A 19,731-nucleotide genomic window follows, 5' to 3' on the forward strand; every position below is an offset into this window, starting at 1 on the left:
TTTGTTACGGCCTCCCAAACTGCTGCCACTTGATCAAAACGAGAATCTGCCCAGCAGCCCCTCTTCACATGATACCCTGCCTCTACTGCCATCAAGTGGACAAATGTTTAAAAATCCAAGAAATAAAACTGCTAAACAAAAGACTCTTGAATATGATTATTAATTCACTTTGCAGACACCCTCCTCCATGGTATGTTACATGCAGAAGCTTACTGTTGACTCAATATCCAGGTACTCTGCTGGATAATAGCAGCGGCAGTTCACGTCAAGCAATTTTACACAAGGGGGTAGACAATGGTGCCCCAGCTGACAAGTGAACTGTCACTCTGAGGTTACATGCCCAGTTCCCCACCCCATTACTCAACACTGAGGCCTAGCACTGACTATCGCAGTGACCGATGTCTCCCTGTTTCTGTTTGTCTCCTTAGTGGTCATCATGGCGTCTGGATTGCTGGTGTACCCGTTCGGACTCAACTCCACCCTGGTGAAGTCCTTCTGTGGAGATTCGTCCATCTACTATGCGGGAGAGTGTCAGATTGGCTGGGGCTACATGCTGGCCATTGTGGGAGTCATGCTCACCCTCTTCCTGCCCTTCTTTGCCAAATATGCACCCAAGGAGCACATATCTCCTACCCCGCTGCCCACCATTTTATAGTGATGCTAACCTCCCTTCCCACCCCTGTCAAAAACTCATGGGAGAAACTACTTTGCCCCTTTTGTCGGTGACTGTTTAGAACACAGGCCCATAAATTACCCAGAGTATATGTGCTGTCTTCTCTCAATGAAAAACCTCTCTCCACATTATTTACATTACTGGATAAAATGGATTTGTGTCTGTATACCATGAAACCTCTATCCATTGTTTTACCATTTAAAAACAGAACCATCAATTGTTATTTTTGTACTTTCTTTTTCTATGAATATACAGCTCTGATAACATTTCATGATATGATAACATCATTACTTAACATGCAGAGATTCACAGCGGACGACAAACCATAACTGATCAATATCTGGATGTGCACTGTACCCACCCCTTGAGCAGTATATAAGAAACATTTCTAACATTGGCTTTTAGTTTAGTTAAGTTTAAGGACTTACACCTTTGTATGAATAGGACCACAACAGTGGCTGTCATGCCAATTAAAATGAGTGGATAATAAATCTAACATTCCAAAATGACTTCTGCTATCAGGGAACTTGTGCAGGCAAGGTGAAGTGGAAAGGGAAAAACCTATTTTTCAGGGGCATTTTATAACTCACAAAAAGGAATAAAAATACCGCTGATGTTTTGAAAGGAAAAAAAAAAGCTTCAAAAGTTTGAAAGGAAAATGCTGCAGTGGGCAAATATGGACTGATCTGAGAACAGCAGAGGATAAGCAGAACGGAATGGACCTGAAGGTGGAACTGAACCTGGAAACGGCCTCAGCAGTGAGGGTGCTGCTGAGATGAGCTGTGGTGTAAACACAGTCTGTATTGTACATAGAGATTGGACTTGACGCCTTATGTGGCATTCAACACAGCTGGGGCTTCAAAATGGATGGGGAATACAGTTAAGTGAATACTGTGTTTTGCATATTTTGTGTACGTTTGAAATGTCTTGTGGATGCACAGCTAACCCTCATACAACATGTACCTTTGATTAGTTTTTTAAATAATGAAATTTCAGTTGACCAACCTAGCTTTGTCCATCAAAGGGAGGTACCATGATTTCATATATTGCCTCCCTTGAGAAAATCCCATTTCTTGTCTTCTCACAATAATAAAAAAGTGTCTTGTGACCAAAAAATGATAAAACTTTAAAATGACATTAAAACTGTTTAAACACATTTAATACTGACATATGACATGGGCATTTCATCAAACCTTTGTGTCATCCCTTGCCCTTATTCCAAGTGTTAAAAGGTGAGTGTCTTGCAGGCTTTCTGAGAAATAATGACTATGAACTAAACAATAATTTAGGACCCAAACGCATCTAGAGAAAGGCATTACCTGAAATGCAGCTTATGTTGGGGTTAACATGAAACACTTGTTCGAAAACTTGCTTTGACCCAACCAACTTGTGCCTTCATAATGTGACTGTAACTTCAATACCGTTATCAGGTTGTCATTGATTTCTGCCGAAACCGTGTATATCGTTCTGTAAAATGAATCGGTTGTTAGTTTTTTCCCCTACGTATGTGGTACATTTTTGTAAATGTCTGCAGTTGTGCTGTGTGGAAAGAACTTGTTTCAACGGAGACAAGTGCTACAGCAGTCTGAGATGGGCGCAGTATCCCGTAGCGCTTGAAGGCAGCGGCAAAGACGCTATGCTTGCATTGAATTATGCCCCGACACGTTTGTCAATTATCTACATGGAATAAATCACTTTAATCACTCTATTAAAAGGTCATGACTTGCTCTTAACGTATTAATTTACCTTACCATAGGAATCTGCATGGCAGAGCTGTAGCAGTGCAAATTGAACTTGGCCTGCAGTTATCAGTTACCCTGTAATGTCTTAAGCATGGCAAAAATAATTACCTCGTTAGATAAGGTAATGGCAAAGCTTTTTATTCTGTTCTGCAGAAAGAATTTTTTTTCCTTCGTGTTCAAGGACATTGTAAAGATCCTGAGACATGCTTGTTGGCACAACAAACTCAACATTGTAAGATGCTTTCCTTAGTTCCGAAGTATGTTTTCGTGTTGTCTTCAATTTCAGGGTTACATCTTCTAAAAATGGCAGATGCGCCTAACGTGTAATTAATGGATCATTGGGAGTGGATGGGTTGCTATAAAATGCAAATTCATTGTAATCATGTTGACAGTTGAAATCACCAACAATGATAAAGAGAAATCTTCATATTCATGTTAGACCTCACAATACTGTGCTTTGACTGGAACTGTCGCACAGGATTTTTTTAAAAGTGTGTTAAACATTGTATGTAAAGTCTAACACTGGTGAAACTCTGTTTTGTAGATTAGCTGTATTGAGTTTCCATTGTAACTTTTGGTTGTAAATAAACTAATTGTGTGAGCTCACTTTTCATTCTAAAATGTCCTTTTGAAATATATATTTTGAAATATTACCTCATCGATGTGTGTTTAACCGTAAACCTTAACATTGTTAGCTGTTCTGTGGATTTTCTTTGTAATAAAATGTTTCCTAAACCATAAACAGTAAATATATTTTGTTGTCTTCTGTGTGAAAAGGCAATGAGTTACAATGATGAGGCACATTCATCACTGATGAAAAGATTTTATTCTCTTGGCATTTGAGAATAAAATAAATATAAAGTTATTCATGGAATTATACATGTATGTTTGTTTTTATCATTCTTTGTATTTACACATGTGTATGTGTTAACCTCTAATAAAACAATCAACTGTGAAAATTGAAAATCATGGAATTTCACAAACTTAACATTGGGTATACAGGAAAGGATAAGTGAATGTGGTCAAAGTTTTAAACTGTCAACTTCGATTTATCTTTTGAAATAGCTGTATTTGGATTCACACTCCAGTGTAAAGAAACTTAAATAAATTCATGAGCGCATTCTCAGTCCTCAAAGTCATGCTGCTGTGTGGCCAGTGGCAGTGCCCTTCTTGCCCTGCGCGCTACATTTCACTGAAGGATCTGACCAGCCGCCTCATCTCCGCGTCGGACGCTCTCACGGACTCCTGGGCGTTCCTCTGCTCCGAGGACGAGGCAGGCCTGACGGACACACACGTGAAAAGGTTCCTCTGCGGGTGGTAGTTCCCCACGCAGCGGTGGACCTGACCCCGGGTCAGTCTGGGAAGGTCTCGGTCCTGGGCGGGAGGCCCGCGGCAGATGGGGATAAAGAGGAGACGCGTTACCTCTCGCTTTAGACGCCTTAGAGTCTGCTCATTCGCTACACGGTTGCAGATCAAATTCGCATGCTTATTTTTAGCACCTCTATAATATTTATGCTGAAAGCCATGACTAATTCAAGTCAAATGGATTTCCCTCAGCTCTTTCTGAGCGCGCAAAGAGCAGACCTACTTTTCATATGAGAAGGAGGAATGTAAGAAATGCAGCTGTCACCCCTGGTGCAGGCACATGCAGCAAGGTGGGGCTTTCAGTTCCACCCCTGTAGCAAACAGGCCACATCCATCCTCCAGCAATCTTGAATTAGGTACAATGTCTCCAGAGGAAGTGGTTGGGACTTACAGTTTCGTAGAAAACACACTGCACAGCATCCGTTTTATCTCTCAAGAGGAAGCTCTTTGCACCATGACTTCCAACTGTGACTGCAGAGTCGAGGGCAGCTGCGGGAAAAGGAGAAGCTGCTAGGATTGCTCAAGCACCATAGAAATCTGTCCTCGGCTCTAATGTATAATACAATAAGCATGGTAATCTGAGTTTCCAGAAACATCCGTCCACAAGTTGAGCCGGAGGGACTCACCAAAAACCTCGAATAAGAAGGGCCCTCTATCCCTGTACTGGCTCCAGTGTTTCATGCCTTCAATGACTGCTGTTAGAATCCGCAAGGAATTATCCACAGCTGGTTTCATCTGAAACACTGCCGACTTCATCAAAATACAGGGAGCAAAAATGCAAACTATAAATTTAATACCTATAAACCATATATAGTGTGTCACTGACAGTGTGCACAGTCATAACACTTAAGTTGATATGATCAACTTTGACATTATATAAATGAAATGCTGTTCTAACGTCAGCAAAATGTATTGTTAGTGACGTTAACATCAAACCTATCACTGTATTTCTAAATGTATGATTTTGGAAAAGTGAACGATATGGATTCAGGAACCCACATACACACCCACTCTCATGGTTAGTCATGAATGATAATTTAGCTGACGCTAACAGCATTAAATCAATATCTGCATACTCTCATCCTGTAAAATGTAGATGGGTAACAGAATAATATTCTTCCTTGAATATTGCATATTTTCACTGCTGTGACATAATTAAGCTAAGCTAGGCTAGGTTTAAAAAGTATATCATTATTATTTTATTATTCAATGCCCTACTGTCTAAATCTTATCCATTTCCATTTAGCTATGAACAATATTTTGAAATATATTTAGCTTCTCCATATTACCTGCGACTGTGAAGCAGTTCCAGTGGGGAATAGTTTAGGACTACCCTCTTTAAATTGGCTGGAATGAGGCTTCAACTGCCAGTCTGAGTTCTGCCACGGCACTCCGCTCCCTGGTGGGTGTGGTGGGGTGGTCTTTGGCCTTTTTGGCTGTTGCTGATGGAAGGCCTCTGGGGAACTTGGCTGTCGGTACGATGGCTGATGTCCTGTTTGCATGTAGTTGTAGTGAGGTTTGGATTTGTCCTGAACATTTACCCTGCTGTTGGGAAAGCTACTTTGCTTGGCATTTGGCTGTGCACTGGAGCTATGCCATGATGATGACCTTTGCTGTCCAATCTGTGACCTGAAACCGCAAATACAGTGAGTGTAAATAATAACTGGGTGTGAAATTAAAGTGTCATTATTGAAGGCATGCTAACATTAAAATAAACATTAAATGGCATAAGCTAAGGCTGTAACAATAAAAGTATTACGTTGGTTGTTCATCCAGACTTTTGATTTGTAACTAATTATACTTTAATGGAGTTTCATATTTATTTAACCTTGCTGTGGATACTGTAAATTTCCAATGACATGGAATGATGGTCACATCACAATGTAGGTCATAAAGCATTATTCATTGCATAGAACAGAAGTGTTGAAACTTGACTTATTAATATGTAAATTGTATTAAACATGGATTTATGATGCTGGAGGCAGGAGTGTAGCATAGCAGTAAAGAGCATGTGGCCAAAAGGTTGCTGGTTCGATTCTTCACTGGGACACTGCTGCTGTACCCTTGGGCAAATAGACTGCCAGCTCTAGAGTATTCATGCATCAAAAACACCTTCTATGTTCTTTAAAGAATCATTACTTATAAAGTGCAGAATCCAATAACTCTACCCCATGTTTCCGGTTTTGCTCGGATGTGGCAGTGGTGTGTAGCCTCGTCCTGTAGACTGTGCCACAGGTCTGCTGATCGGACACCCTTGCCTATTCCACTCAGTCTTCTGCTCAGCAGGTATTGAATAACTTGGGCTGCTACCTTTGGAATTTCCACAACTCCCTGAGAAAATGAATTCCAACACTACAGACCTTGTTTTTCCATTGCCCTTGTGAACACTGCTTATTATGGGTGGTAAAGTATGACAGAAATTGATTTTAAAAATCCCTTTGTTGTAGTGCCATCTAGTGAAAATAACTGCAACAATCCCCTAGAATGCACACAAATGCAAACTTGAACCTTGTTACCTGATGAGAAAGAAGAAGAGGCAAAGCTCTGCGCAGGTGAGTATTCATTACTGGGGCAGAATTCATTCTCTAAGGGATTTGATGTCAAAGGTAATCTGCTTCGTTTCTTTTGATTAAACAGAGGCACAGACAGGCAACCTACACAGGGCACAAATTAAACAAGATGCAATTTTACAGAGAGGTTTTTACATCATTTTTACAACAAGGACTTTCTTACCTTAACTACACTCTTTGCTTTTAAAGGTAAAAAATTCAAATGCGCTGCACAGGGTAATATTGACATCAGTCAGACATGTGCATGCGTATTACACATTACATGCAGTACGTTCTGAGACAAGGAGTATATAAAGTACGATGTAGTTGGCATGTTTACACACAGATGTTTTGTTAGATATGTTTATGTTTACATATGTTAGATATGTTTAGATACTGAGACGTTTAATTTTCTCTTCCAAAACAAACTAGCTATTCGGATATGCCACATACTTTTGTAATAACATTATTTACACTGCAAGATTTACATACCATACATTTACACAAATTTATGAAATGTCTGTAAGCCTAACGAACGCGATCTTACCTGCTGTGGGTCTGGGTTGATTTTCACTCAAATTCCTTTTCATTTTATGAGTGTAACATTTCTTTATTGACCAAAATATACACTCGGACAACTATAGAGACAAAATAAAACAACAGCAATCTGTCAACCGGTTTAAAAAACACAAACACACAAGCTAGCCATAAAGAGTGCCGTGCTTTAACAGTGTTTCAAGGTATACGTAGTAGTAGTAGTTACCAATAAGCTATACGTTTTAGCAGTTCTGCAAACTATTATTACATTATACAATTGTGTATTTAAACTACGCTCTCGCTTGGCAACAATCTGCTATTTGAAAACCTGTTGGTATACGTGGTTAACAATCCAGGTGGCTGGATACTTAACGTATGGTGGATAACGTTAGCGAAACATAAACTGACAAGGAAGCTAGCAAATAAAAACAATATTGGCAATATTTCTTTAAACCACTTGGCAAACGACATCAAACTAGCTGTCTAAAACTCGACAAACGAGTGACTGCCTAGCTACCTTGCACAGATATTCAAACAAATTAATACGCAGCATTTACCTCACACAACAAGCAAAGTATTTGGTCATTTGTGTCAGGCAGAAGCTGAGTACAAGTATGGATATTAAACAATAATGGTAACGTTAATTATATCGGTTACTTAAAAAAAAAATCTTTGAAACTGTGCCTAAGCAATCTGTTCGAGCTTCTCCGGCTTCGAGGCCCACCCGTTAGGCACGCGCCAGGACAAGCTCGCGGTTTGACTGACGGCTGGGTAGCGAGGTAGCTAGGGTGCTGACAATCCAATGTACGCTAATGTAGTCTATCTTGCTGAAAAGCTCATTACTTCACGACAAGAAAATGATGATTATTATTATTATTGTTATTATTATTATTATTGTTGTTGTTGTTATTATTGCTACTATAAAATTTTATATATTTCGTTGTGTTTCACTTCAAATGTGCGTTTTACAGCAACGGAGAGAATGCTTTATTTATTTCTTGTAAAATAACGGATTACATTTGGAACCTCATTTGTGATTTTGGAAATATTTGCATTACAACGATGAAGCTTCTTTTGGTCCCTAGATGGCACTCTAGCTCTGTTGAAGCACTGTGCAGATCTGTGACGAAATAATAATGCGACTCGAATAACGAAACGACCCATCGTCTCTATTGTCTCCGCCAGATGGCGTTCTGGGCCACCCGTCTGAATAGAACGTCCTTGAACCCCTCAATTCAAAAATATATTTAGTTGAATGGACAAACATAATAACTTACCAAATATAGAAATGCATATTTATACGTGACAATGTTTGTGCATCTGGACTCTACAATTGACTTGAAGCTTTTTCTGAGATTTGTGCAGGCAGGAAATTTTTTAGAGACTGAGGATAACAGGATGCCACCTGTCACTGGGCTGGCCGTTTTAAAGCATAGGCTAAGGTAATTAAGGTCAGAGGCTTAAGTTGCTTTTGAAATGTTTTCACCACATTTCAAACAATTTACGATATCAGAACCCTGGAAATGATGTATAAAAATCTATTTAGATTTTGCGTACAGAGTCATGTACAAAAACTGTATGCTGCAAGCATCTTATATGTCCTGGTTTTCAGCTGGCCCAAGTGTTTGGATGGCTCTTTTCTGCTGGGCTTCTGTAAGTAATCTCCTACCATGAACTCCGCTTACTGTGATGAAGGGGGATGTGGTGTCTGTTAGGACCATCCAATTCAACCACCTTAGTCCCTCTCCACAAACCTCACAGCTCAGCTAAATCCATTATAAGAAGAGTCAATTCAGTTCCTCTTAGTCACATAAACAGTGTTTTTGTGCTGCGTCTCATGCAGTAAAAACTGTTTAGTCTATGAACTATAAATACCACACCATTACAAACAAAAATAAGAAACAGATAAGAAATGTCCATTAAAATTAATCTCAGTAGATTTAGAGTGAAACTTTTATCATTTGAAATTTGGTTATGAAATAATCCAAGGGTTTCTAATTCTTTTGCAAATAATATTCCATGTATTTATAACTCTGTGTGAAGAAATACTTTCTAGTGTCAGTGAGAAATTTATTTTTTACTTCATTTCATTCTGTGCGCTCAGAATCTGTTAACAGAAAGTAGCTTGAAATACCTTCCAGGATCCACCTTCTTATTCTTCTATATCAAATCCCCTTTACACCTCGTTTTACGAGACTAAAGATATTACCTCTACCTTTTATTTTGGATTTGTGCGAAGATAGCTTCTGTTTCTTGCAGAATTTAGTGCCATAACAAGTCAGTCATGACATACTTTATTGAAGGCCTTTTGAAAAGTGAAGTGTATATGTAACGGGTGGTATCTTGCGTTGTGTTTTTTTTTTAATATGATGTTACGTGGGTCGGCGAGCGAGCGAGTTTCGAACTGAGGTTCTTACTGCTCGCTGCCAACCCCTTACAGCCAGCGTCGTTGCCAGTTGAGCTAAAGGCAAATTGCCGTTAGCCTGTCGGCGACAACGCTACTTAGCCAGGTCTCAGAGGGAGTGACGTAGCCGCTGCAACCACTCGGCTACCTGCTACCCGCTACCTAAGGCTTTACGCAGGACTCACACGAGCTAATCACTTCAGCTCCGCTACATATACCTTCATAAGCCAAATTCAATTCAAATTTTTGTGACCTGAAAAAAATTCAGATGATGTCAAAAACATGACCTGTTGACTCTCCATTATAATGGCATGTTTATCCCAGAATAACTTATCATGTATCTATCCTGGATTCTAATACTGTAAATGAGATGAATGCACAACAAAACTGTATTTTTCTGGATTAGTGTGATTCCTTTTCTCCCTTGCTCCTCAGGTTCTTCTACCTCCTTTATTTTTCACTCTAAACTGTGTTTTAATCCAGCGTTTCTCAAACCTCTCCTGAAGGACCCCTTGTCCTGCATGTTTTAGATCGCTCGCTGCTCCAAAACAGCTGATTCAAATGCTCAACTCGTTATGAACTCCTGCTTAATAACAAACTGATCATTTAAATCAGCTGTGCTGGAGCAGGGAGAGATCTAAAACATGCAGGACAAGGGGTCCTCCAGGAGAGGTTTGAGAAACGCTGTAAATCTATCTGATCATATATCTGTAGAGCCAGATATGGAGAATATCAGTTACTTCATCATCAGCCACCTCTGGAATTTCACTAAGCTTGAACAAATTTACATTTATTTTATTTGACGTAGTTAACAACGTTAGTTGACAACGTTAACAAATGACGTAGTCTTCTTGATTTATAAACAGCCTTTCATAAATGAAAACATGAAGATCGCAAAATTTTCAATGGTAACAAAAAAAGACCATGAATGGGAACATTTACAGCCTTGGTCACATGTGGACTCAGGGACCTTGAATGCCTTGGGGTCTGAAAATTATAAGAATGACTTTTGACCCATGTGAACAATGATCGCATTTAATAGCATGAGCCTTTGCACAGGCTTCCATTCCCTAAAAGTGTACCCCTAACCTAACTCCACTATCAGCAAACCTTCACCCCACCATCACATAACACTTCAGTCCTCAACTGCTTGCCTCACTAGAATGCCACCTGCTATCCTGTGTGCAAATCAGCGTCTCCTGTGGGCCATAGGAGGAACAGCAGGAACAGTCACTGTATGGGCAAATGGAGGTCACAGGCCAGTGAGCTTGTCTGAGTGTTTGTGCATATGTATCTGTGTGACTGAGTGCATGTGTGTTGTGTGAGGGATGGGAAACAAACCCTCATGCTTAAAGAACAAACATGGAAGCAATAATGGATCCTCTTCTTCAATAAATATTGACTGATTTTAACCAATCGAAGCACACACAGGCTCTACCCGACTTTGTATGACTTTGTGTGACTACACAAAAGCAGCAACACTGTTAACAAGCAGCTCTTCCGTGAAATTTCACAAAGCAAACAAATTCAAATAAATTAGGTAAGCTATGTACACATCTGTGCATCTGTGTGTATATATATAATGACTGTGTGCTGGCTGGTATAGGGGTATGGCTCAATACAGGTAAATCTAGGAGTGTGTGAAAGGCAAATTGCTGCTAGCCTGTTGGCAACAACGCTACTTAACCAGGTCTCTGGGAGCAACGTAGCCGCTGCAACCGCTCAGCTACCTGCTACCCGCTACCTAAGGCTTTACACAGGACTCACACGAGCTAATCACTTCAGCTCTGCTACACTATACCTTGATCTTTGCCAGATGTGGTCTTAGATTTCAATAGCCCTCATAATAACATGACATAACTCCTGAAAAGAGACACAATAAACAATTAAAAATGTAATTATCTATGGTCTTCATATTTTTCCAGCAAAATTATTGTCAACTTCTTTCTCTGGTAACTTTATGTCTTTGAAGTATCTGATGTATTTCTTACAGATATTACACTTTAAAGATGTGTAAAAGATGCTATTCTTAGAAAACCATGATTCCTGATGATAAGCATGTACAGTAGTTGCTAAGTAAGGTTTAAATAGTTCTTGTATTTTTTCATTTTTGAGCATGAAATTTTTTTGAGCAAATATATGAATTGTTCCCAATGAGCTGAATGAAAAAATGTTGAGTTTGTAGCCCTTTGAACAGAATCTATCTAGGACTGTCAGAACCCCGAGCAGCTTATATATTCAATGGTTTTATTGTTATTATGAGGTAACATAATGAACAATGTTGTAAAAAACCTTGTGAATCTGAGGGTAAAAGTCCATTAGCCCGGACGACACAAGATAATTAACAATCCTAACGGCAGTCTAGTAACCTATAAATCTGTGACTGACTGTGTGAGTATCATAACTGTTTGCTACAATTATCCTAAACTCTTAGCCTCCTCTAGTATTAGTGACTTGCAAAGTTCCCACAATCTCAGGCCAAACAACACAGTGGATGCAAAGGATCCTCCTAAGAGAAGGTTGTCAATTGTGGCTGTCATTGCCCATAGGGCCACAGGACAACAGTAAGTGGAAAGAAAGCAATGACGACACAGTGCTTCTCAGAATCAGAACTGGGCCAGGTACTCAGTCGTACTCACACTCGTCCAGCTGTGGCAGGCTGTTCAATCTGCAGTACAAATGTAGCAGGGAGATAACTCCATGTATAACGGAGAGAAATCCTCTGCTTCACAACTGGCAGCTTTGACCAAATCAGCTACTTCCTTTGTATTTTTATATCCTACTGTACCCAATGTCAGTTATCCAAGTGAACAGCTGAAAAAGAGTAAACCTGAAGTAATGAACTCTTTTTGGCACTATAAGCCACAGAAAAACAACGTCTTACCTACAAAAATGAACACTTGATTACTGCATATGGTCACATGCTATCTACTGCACAGTATATAGTTTCACCAGCCATTGTACTATAACATTGCAAAATATTCCCTCCCCAAATGCCACCAAAAAGGGCCTCAAAAAAAAAACAAACATTTTTATTTTGGACTTTAATTATGTTGTCTTAATCCATAGGATAAGTTGCTCTAAATTGAATTATAAGATTATAAAATATGGAAATAGTTCAGTCCTCTTTCATTGTTATCACCATGGAGTCTGTAGGAGTGGAAGTCATATTGCTAAGGAACAGAGTGAGTGAAGGACAACTGCCGTTACAATATCAAAGTAAACAGTCCCTGCAGGTAGCGGCAGGAAAACGATAGCTGTAAAGCAATCTAAGCGTGTACTACTGGAAGCAATCATGAGCCAAAGGAATGATTTACAGAGTGACTTTGAACAGGGCTTTTACAACCCATATTTCCTCAGCTGAACTCTTTTGCTGTGCAATATGTTATTCATGCTGAATAGGCAGTCATCCCCTCTTGTGCAATGTGTAAAAGGCAAGACAAAATGTTGACTGGTCTAAAAAGGTTTGATTTGTTCAAAAGCAATGGCTTTTTATCATATATTTATTGGCATCCTACTGAAAGGATTTGTTATTGCACTGTGTAGAGGGTTTCCCCAGCATCCTGGCAAAATCCCCAACCTGGCCTTTTCCCTCTCATTGTGATCATCCCCCTGTCTAATTGGCTAAATACATCACTCTCTATCTAAGATGATGAGCTTGCAGACAGAATTACTGCAGTTTAACTTTTGTAATCCATGTTTACATTGTGAAAACCATGATAATCCCTGATGTGGCAGAGTGTTTAGGGGAAAAATGTGTAACCAGGGGATTGCAGGTTGAAATCTAGAGTGATTGCTGCTGTTGTATCCATGAGCCAGGTATTTAATATGGATCACCTCTGTAAACCATCAGCTATATAAACTCATCATGGGTAAAATGTGAATCATCTTGTTTATGAGTGTCTGCTAAACAAATAAGTGATATAATAATGTTTTTTCTTCATAGCAGAAAAAAATTTCCTTATGGAAGAGTCCTGTGATGAAACCATTTCACAGTGGACTTTACTATGAAGACCTGGGCAACTGAGCAGATAAGAGCAAAACAGAGAAGGCTACATGTAATTACTTCCCATTCTGAAACATGACTTCTCAAGTGCTTTGTGGGTGTTGAAACACAAGCCAAGTTAAATCTTTATTTATTTATCGACTGATTTTGCATTGGTGAAAAATAAAATGATACCAAAAAAATACACTGGGTTTTCCCATAAAAATTCATAAATGAAGCAAACCACAATAAAATACTCCCATAGGAGATGATCTTGGTTAGGTATGTCGTAAGATGGGAGTTTATTCATAACTTTCAGCAGCCAGGGAATCAACAGAACAGTAGAGAAAATGTTCTCAAGCCTTTGAGGGCACTGCATTTTTGTCAAGTCTGTGACTTTCAAAGAATTCCTTTCAGTGACTATGTACCTCTCACCCCAAGAATAAGCTGAGCATGCATATGATTCTCAAACACGATGATTCAACTGATGCAAGACTGCCTGGAAATGTACAGGATGGAACTGTGTTGACTCATCAAACTAACTTCTGTCCATATTGTGCTGTAGGTTCTGTTCAAACCTACCACTTCAAGCAATGCAGGAGGCACATTTTAGATGCCTACAATCACAATTGCATGTCAGTTCATACAAATAAACATACACATGATATCATTAAGAATTAAACATTGACAATGAAATTGAAAGAGTAATTTACATATAATGATAACAGCTGATTTCATGTGAGTTTTGAAACTGGAGACTTATGATACAGCGTGTGTCACTACCACAGGATGTGGCTGCCTTTTCCAAGCCATACAGTTCTGCCCAGGAAAACAGAGGATCAGATGAACAGGTCTGTTCTCTCTATGGCTCAAGAAGCTCCTCATCTTCCACTTCTGTCCAATGTGCTTTTGTTAACTTGGAGCTTTTTCCCCCATTGTGTGTTTCCTCTTCTGCAGGTTTCTTGCTGTTTTCTCTTGTCCTGGTTTTTCAGGAAACAGCTGCTGGTCCATCACTTTGTTGAACAGTCATTTTCATTGGCTGCAGGCAGTCCTTCTCATAGGTCCTGAAACCCAACACCTGAATGCTACTCTAGTGAAAAATTCCTGACAAATCAAAAAAGGGATTGCAGCTCATAGAAGCAATTAACTCATAAGCACCCAATACACTGCGGTTTAGGTGATATACTGTCATCACAGCCATTATCAGGACTAGCTAAGCTAAAATAAAACTGTGCATTCTTGGTTTATGCCATGTAGAGATAAAACAGGCAGTGAAGTGATCTGCCATTTAAAAAAAGATGGTGGTGTAGTCATTAAATTGGTGAGGCAGGGAAAATCTGATAGAGCTGGCTGTGGTAGTGGGTGACTACAGCCTAGCTGAGAAGCTTGGACCTCTAAAAATGTGGTTATGCCATTCCCCACGTTTCATGCCTACCTATAACCACGTTTTCTTTTAAACTATTACACCAGTTACTTAAGGTCCATTAAAGGTAAAATTGCTTGAAATGCTTAAGTGTTTCTTCTATTTAAAGAACATAACTATACATACAGAAATAACTGGTCAATAAAAAGACTGAAGTGTTTGATAGGAACATGCATTTGTGTGGCAGTGTTAGTGTGAGAGACAACACTTCAGATTCATGCAAAAATGGACAAATAAAATAAAATAAATAATTTAATTTAATTTAAATAATAAATAATTACCTTCTCCTTATCCTACAACAGGATTATCCAAACCACTCTCCTTAACAATGGACTGACCAAATGTAGTGAAGAATGCACTGTCTATGGCTATTCCTAGATTGAATACATGTCAATTATTTATTTGTGACATTTAGAAATTACATTTAGAAACTGAGCTCATACATAGCATGATCATAAACTTCATTGCAGTCCATGCAATTATTTCCCTTTGATTTTTGTTGATGTCCTTTACAGGGTTGTTGTGATATTTTTATTAATGTAAACATTATGATGGCCATACAGCAGGTTGGGTGTAAAATAACAGTTCAGATTGCATTATTAATGGAAGCAAGGTTCTGGACTATTCCGTTAGCTTTCAAAGGCGCCTTTCCCCCTTTGACCATAATTAATTTGAACTATCAAACATACAGCTATCTTTATTGCAGTCCTCGTATATGTTTTAATGTGTCACACCTCATAAAGTAAATGTATGATTGTTTGACCTTCATGCGTCATATAATGCAGCCAACAAGATTTCAGAGTAGAATAATGTTTTTTCAATCTACTCATATCATACGAGAACCAGTGTAAAGCATTTCTGAAGCCTGCATGCGCGGTTTGACATCCCAACTACGTCACTGTTTTCCCTGGCACTTCCAGTCCTTTCTGCAGGTCACTGTTTATGAATCACTTGCAGCAAAACGAGGTTCTGCGTGCGCGGTAACCGTTAGCGGCTCGCAAATAATGTAATAACTACCAGCGGAACGACATTTCACCTGCATCAGCTCTGATGACACGCATGTTACGATATAAGAGAAACAGAGAATCGACACCTTCCTTTAATATCTGTAATCATGCAGAACTAGTATGACGCCGAGCCAACCCCAGCTCTTATTAATTTTCACTACTATACACGACCAGGGCAGCGCAACCTTCACAACACCCGTTGAAACGCTACTAAGGAACAGCGTTTAGAAAATCCGGAACTGACGTCAATTCACGACGACGAATGATGTGGCAAAAATCAAAGGGCGAATCGCAAATAAATAGTACCTATACTATTCTGTCCCTTATGTCAGAGACACCGAAAAGTCTCTATTTTAGTTTTTTCTCAGAATCGTCAGATTCATTCTTTTGTTTAGCGCGAAACAACTCAGTCGCAAAACAAACATGTACTAATGACCACTCTATGTGGCACAGTCTTCGTGTGACTAACCGTATCCTTCCGCCACAGTGAAGTCCAGAGTCGTTTCCGGATTGTTTCTCTCCTGAGCTGTTTCCGCCGCCATTGCAGGTTTCAAGAGTTCAGTGCTGCGGCCGCTGATTGTCATTCAGGGAAAAGCACAAGTAAACACCAACGGGCGAAAAGGATAGTTAGCCTATTGACATCAGATTTCGAAAAGAGAGTTCCCATCTACTCCTTTGGACCCCTAACAAGCCGTTCTGTGGCTGTCCGGGTCGGACCTGAGTGAAGAAGCCGTAGTTAGCAATTGGAGATCCAGGAGGAGTGAGAGCAGAGAGGAACCGCCATGGCTCAGATCCTGCCTATCCGCTTCCAGGAGCACCTGCAGGTATGGATGTACAAAGTCGTAGAAAATTATGTGGACAGTAAAACCTGCTCATTAAGAGGAACTAACTAGCAGGTCACCCCGGGTAAAACGAAGATATCGCCCTGCCGTTTAGCTGTGTGGCTAGGTGTAGTTAGCTTAGTTAGTCATGACATCTTAGTTAGCTACGCCAGCTAACTTAGCCACCGTCTCAGAGCTAACTTGGTTAGTTAAGGACACGGAAGCCGGCTGTTTGACATTATTTCACCCAGCTGGCTGTTGAGTAACTCTGCAGCCTTGCTCGTTATTAGCTACATTCATAGCGTTAGCTACTTAGCTGACCGATGCTGCCTAGCTAAGGAAATGGTTGCAAGGTGCTACAATGAGTCAAGTGATTGACACAACTTAGGTAGCTGGCTAACCAGCTAAGCAGAGGTTCCGCTTGAGCTGAGACTGAGGTCGGGTTCATTGAAAGCTGGCTGAGTAGACTAGCTAACATTAGACAGCTAACGAGCGCGAATCTGTCAGAACTAGAGGGAGATCGCTGAATCGGCAGACACAAGAGCGGATTTTGGAAATTTCTTATTTAACTGGCTAATAGACATTAGTGGTAACTTACAGACGCTGTTTTACGTTGGCTGTAAAAAATATCCGTAGGTAGCTAACATGTTATATTAATAGGTCCATCCGCACGGGTAAAATAGTGTTTTTACCGGCTCGTTAATTGAGCTGTCAGTCTCACCGTTTGTGGCTAGCTCATGAGGAAGTGTTCGTGTAGCTACACCCACGCAGCGAGCTAGCTAACTCTCGATAGCACCGTAAGGTCGTAAGCATCCTATCCGTGACGTTTAGAGTAACGTTAATGCTGGACAAACACACCTCTCTGTAAGGTGGAGAATTTGTCGACAGCAGGTGCCGAGAAAGACACACCTTTAGATGTTAGTTTTGCTAGCGAGCTGGTACATCGGTAGCATGCCGGCTACTTTTGACAGCACCTATCCGTAGTTACCTAGCAAGCTGAGATAGATAGCCAGCCGGGCTATAATCGTCTAAATCGAATGCTGTAGCTAGTTAATATAACTAGCGTATCAGTTTTGTTTAGTTCGAATCTTGATAAGATTTAGCTCCCCATATAGAGGTTGCTTTGTTTTTTCATTAGCGTTGGTAGTTGGATGTGGCAGTTTGCATACACCTTGTTGTGATGTTTCGAGGTGTAAGGACAGATGTGTGGTGATTCAGATTTAGCGTTAGAAGATTGTAGAAGATTGGTATGTGAATATATAACCGCAGTTAGCAGATGGGGTGTATTTGAAAGCGAGGGAACTAACTTAAAGTAGCAAGCTGCGTAGTGAAACCTTTACTGAGCGTTTCTTCGTCTGCAATGTCCTCTAAAGGACGACGTAGATGCTTTTGCGTTTAGTCGTGGTTATGGAAGATTTCACGGGGTCATGTTTAGGAAATAATTGATGATTTCGGAATTGAAATGCGGGAAATGCACAGCTCCCGAGGTCGTTTAGGAAATTGTTAGACAGTGATAAGAGCCGATAACATTTGCTTCCACAGAATGAATGGCAGACACTGACTGCTGTCACGGGGACCAATGAAATAGATCCTACGAGTAATGTATGAATGCCTTGAGCTTTGCACTGACGCACCCTTCTGCATACATTGACACTGCTGAACCTGCCAGGTTCAGTTCGAGGAAGTGGAAATCGTGTTTCCTCGGTTCTGTATTATCTCTGAAACTGTACCTCTGCTCATGGCACGAGGGGACCCATAGCTAATTGTATACTCAATACGTCTGACTCGTGCTTTGATTTTATTGTCTTTGTTTAGTTCGTCGCATCAAAATCGACCTTCTAATCTTCCACAGCTGATTATGATTGTGTTTGCTGCCTTTTGTTATGATGAATTGTTTGCATAGCCTGTGTTACTCTCCTTTTTTGACAAGCTATACATGCAATTATATGGCTGTAGATGTATTCTGACACAACTGCAATCATGACTGTAGTTAGTAAATGGTTTTTTATTGACTGAAATTAATGTTTTTTTTTTTTTATTTCAAGTACACTGAACTAATTTGACCACAATAAGTGATATGTTCTTAGGTAGAAAGCAGCTGTTGAGATAACCTGGAACATGATGCTAATGCACATGATGCAGATAGCGTAAGGCGCTGTGAAAGTGTGGACTCGGTTCCTTTTTTTCCCCTCCATGTCATTGCTGCTCCGTTACAGCCGGCTGTTATGACTGTTAAGTGCTGACGGTGAAGGATGCGTGAATAGGCACTGCACTTTGTCACTGTCACACGCCAGCCTCATTTGACGATCTGCCAGATACATGCAGGTTCGCAACCTGTTATGAAACGCGAATTATCAGGGCATAGCGCACTCCATCCAGAAAGGTATGGCACAAGTGGTAAACAATTTGGGTAACATCCTCTTCCAGTATACTTGAAAGAAAAGTGATCCAGTGCAAGAGTTGTGTGACATAAATGTCGGGTTGGTAGGGTATGCCTTTAAGATATCTTAAACCAAAGGAAAGTAATCCTTTTACTTGCATTCAGGGGAGTATTGGTATGAGTTATTAAATGTTTAGTGTTATTAAATTGAGTTGGACTTATTGATCTGCACTTATGCTGCATAGCATGAAATCAATACACTACTGTGCTGTGACATAGATTATGAATGAAATTGTATACTGTGAAAAATCATATACTACAGTCAGTATTTATTACCATTTATAGATTGGCTATCAGTAATACATGCAGCAAATATTTTACAACTAGTGATTTAAATATGACCTTGAAAACTCTGCAAGCTTAATTTGTACCCGTTTACCCAGGTATTTCATTGAGGGTTTTATATAACCCATGCAATTTTTTATCTTTGTCACTGAGTGAAAGGCAAATTCAGCAAAAAATAATCCTTTCACATTTGTGACTTACCTGTTCAATATTAATTTTGCAGCAGAAGAGGAAGCCATATTTACTTTACAGATCCAGAGACCACTTTTGTGTCATAGCACAATTAACTGGAATTTTCATTGTATGTGCACATATAGACCCAAACTGCCTAATGTAAGCAAGTGTCACATGCATATAACAGTACAAAAAACAGCATTTCTTGAAGCGGATTTCATTGTCTTTGCATAGTTTGAGGGGTTCACTTTGACTCTTATGGTGGTGCTGTTTCTTTTTAATAAATGCAAATCAAATAAATGCAATGGAATTATGTCTATAGACCT

At 39.8% G+C, this 19,731-nt stretch overlaps 3 protein-coding genes across 6 annotated transcripts in view; 2 read left to right on the plus strand and 1 right to left on the minus strand.

Moving 5' to 3' along the window:
* The window catches only part of LOC118775593 (transmembrane protein 211), a 94,953-nt gene extending 93,675 nt beyond the window's left edge, over positions 1–1,278 (plus strand). Inside the window, exon 3 of the mRNA XM_036525580.1 lies at positions 429–1,278. Coding sequence (XP_036381473.1) covers positions 429–655 — 227 coding nt within the window. The 3' untranslated portion in view covers positions 656–1,278. The remainder of the gene's footprint in view (positions 1–428) is intronic.
* Positions 1,279–3,597: 2,319 nt separating this feature from the next.
* LOC118774137 (spermatogenesis-associated protein 22) lies at positions 3,598–6,919 on the minus strand. The gene is made up of 5 exons (XM_036523295.1): positions 6,877–6,919; positions 6,348–6,434; positions 4,407–4,523; positions 4,172–4,269; positions 3,598–3,789 (listed from the first exon to the last, which is right to left on the minus strand). The coding sequence occupies exons 1-5, from the start codon at positions 6,917–6,919 to the stop codon at positions 3,598–3,600; spliced, it is 537 nt and encodes a 178-aa protein (XP_036379188.1).
* A 9,287-nt stretch (positions 6,920–16,206) lies between these two features.
* Positions 16,207–19,731, plus strand: part of cltca (clathrin, heavy chain a (Hc)) — a 39,544-nt gene continuing 36,019 nt past the window's right edge. For all 4 annotated transcript variants that reach the window (XM_036524748.1, XM_036524750.1, XM_036524749.1 and 1 more), the window contains exon 1: positions 16,207–16,509. In XM_036524748.1, the coding sequence (XP_036380641.1) occupies positions 16,468–16,509 (42 nt within the window). In that variant the 5' untranslated portion in view covers positions 16,207–16,467. The remainder of the gene's footprint in view (positions 16,510–19,731) is intronic.

The sequence above is a fragment of the Megalops cyprinoides genome, chromosome 3, assembly GCF_013368585.1.
Source record: "Megalops cyprinoides isolate fMegCyp1 chromosome 3, fMegCyp1.pri, whole genome shotgun sequence".
NCBI lineage: Eukaryota > Metazoa > Chordata > Actinopteri > Elopiformes > Megalopidae > Megalops > Megalops cyprinoides.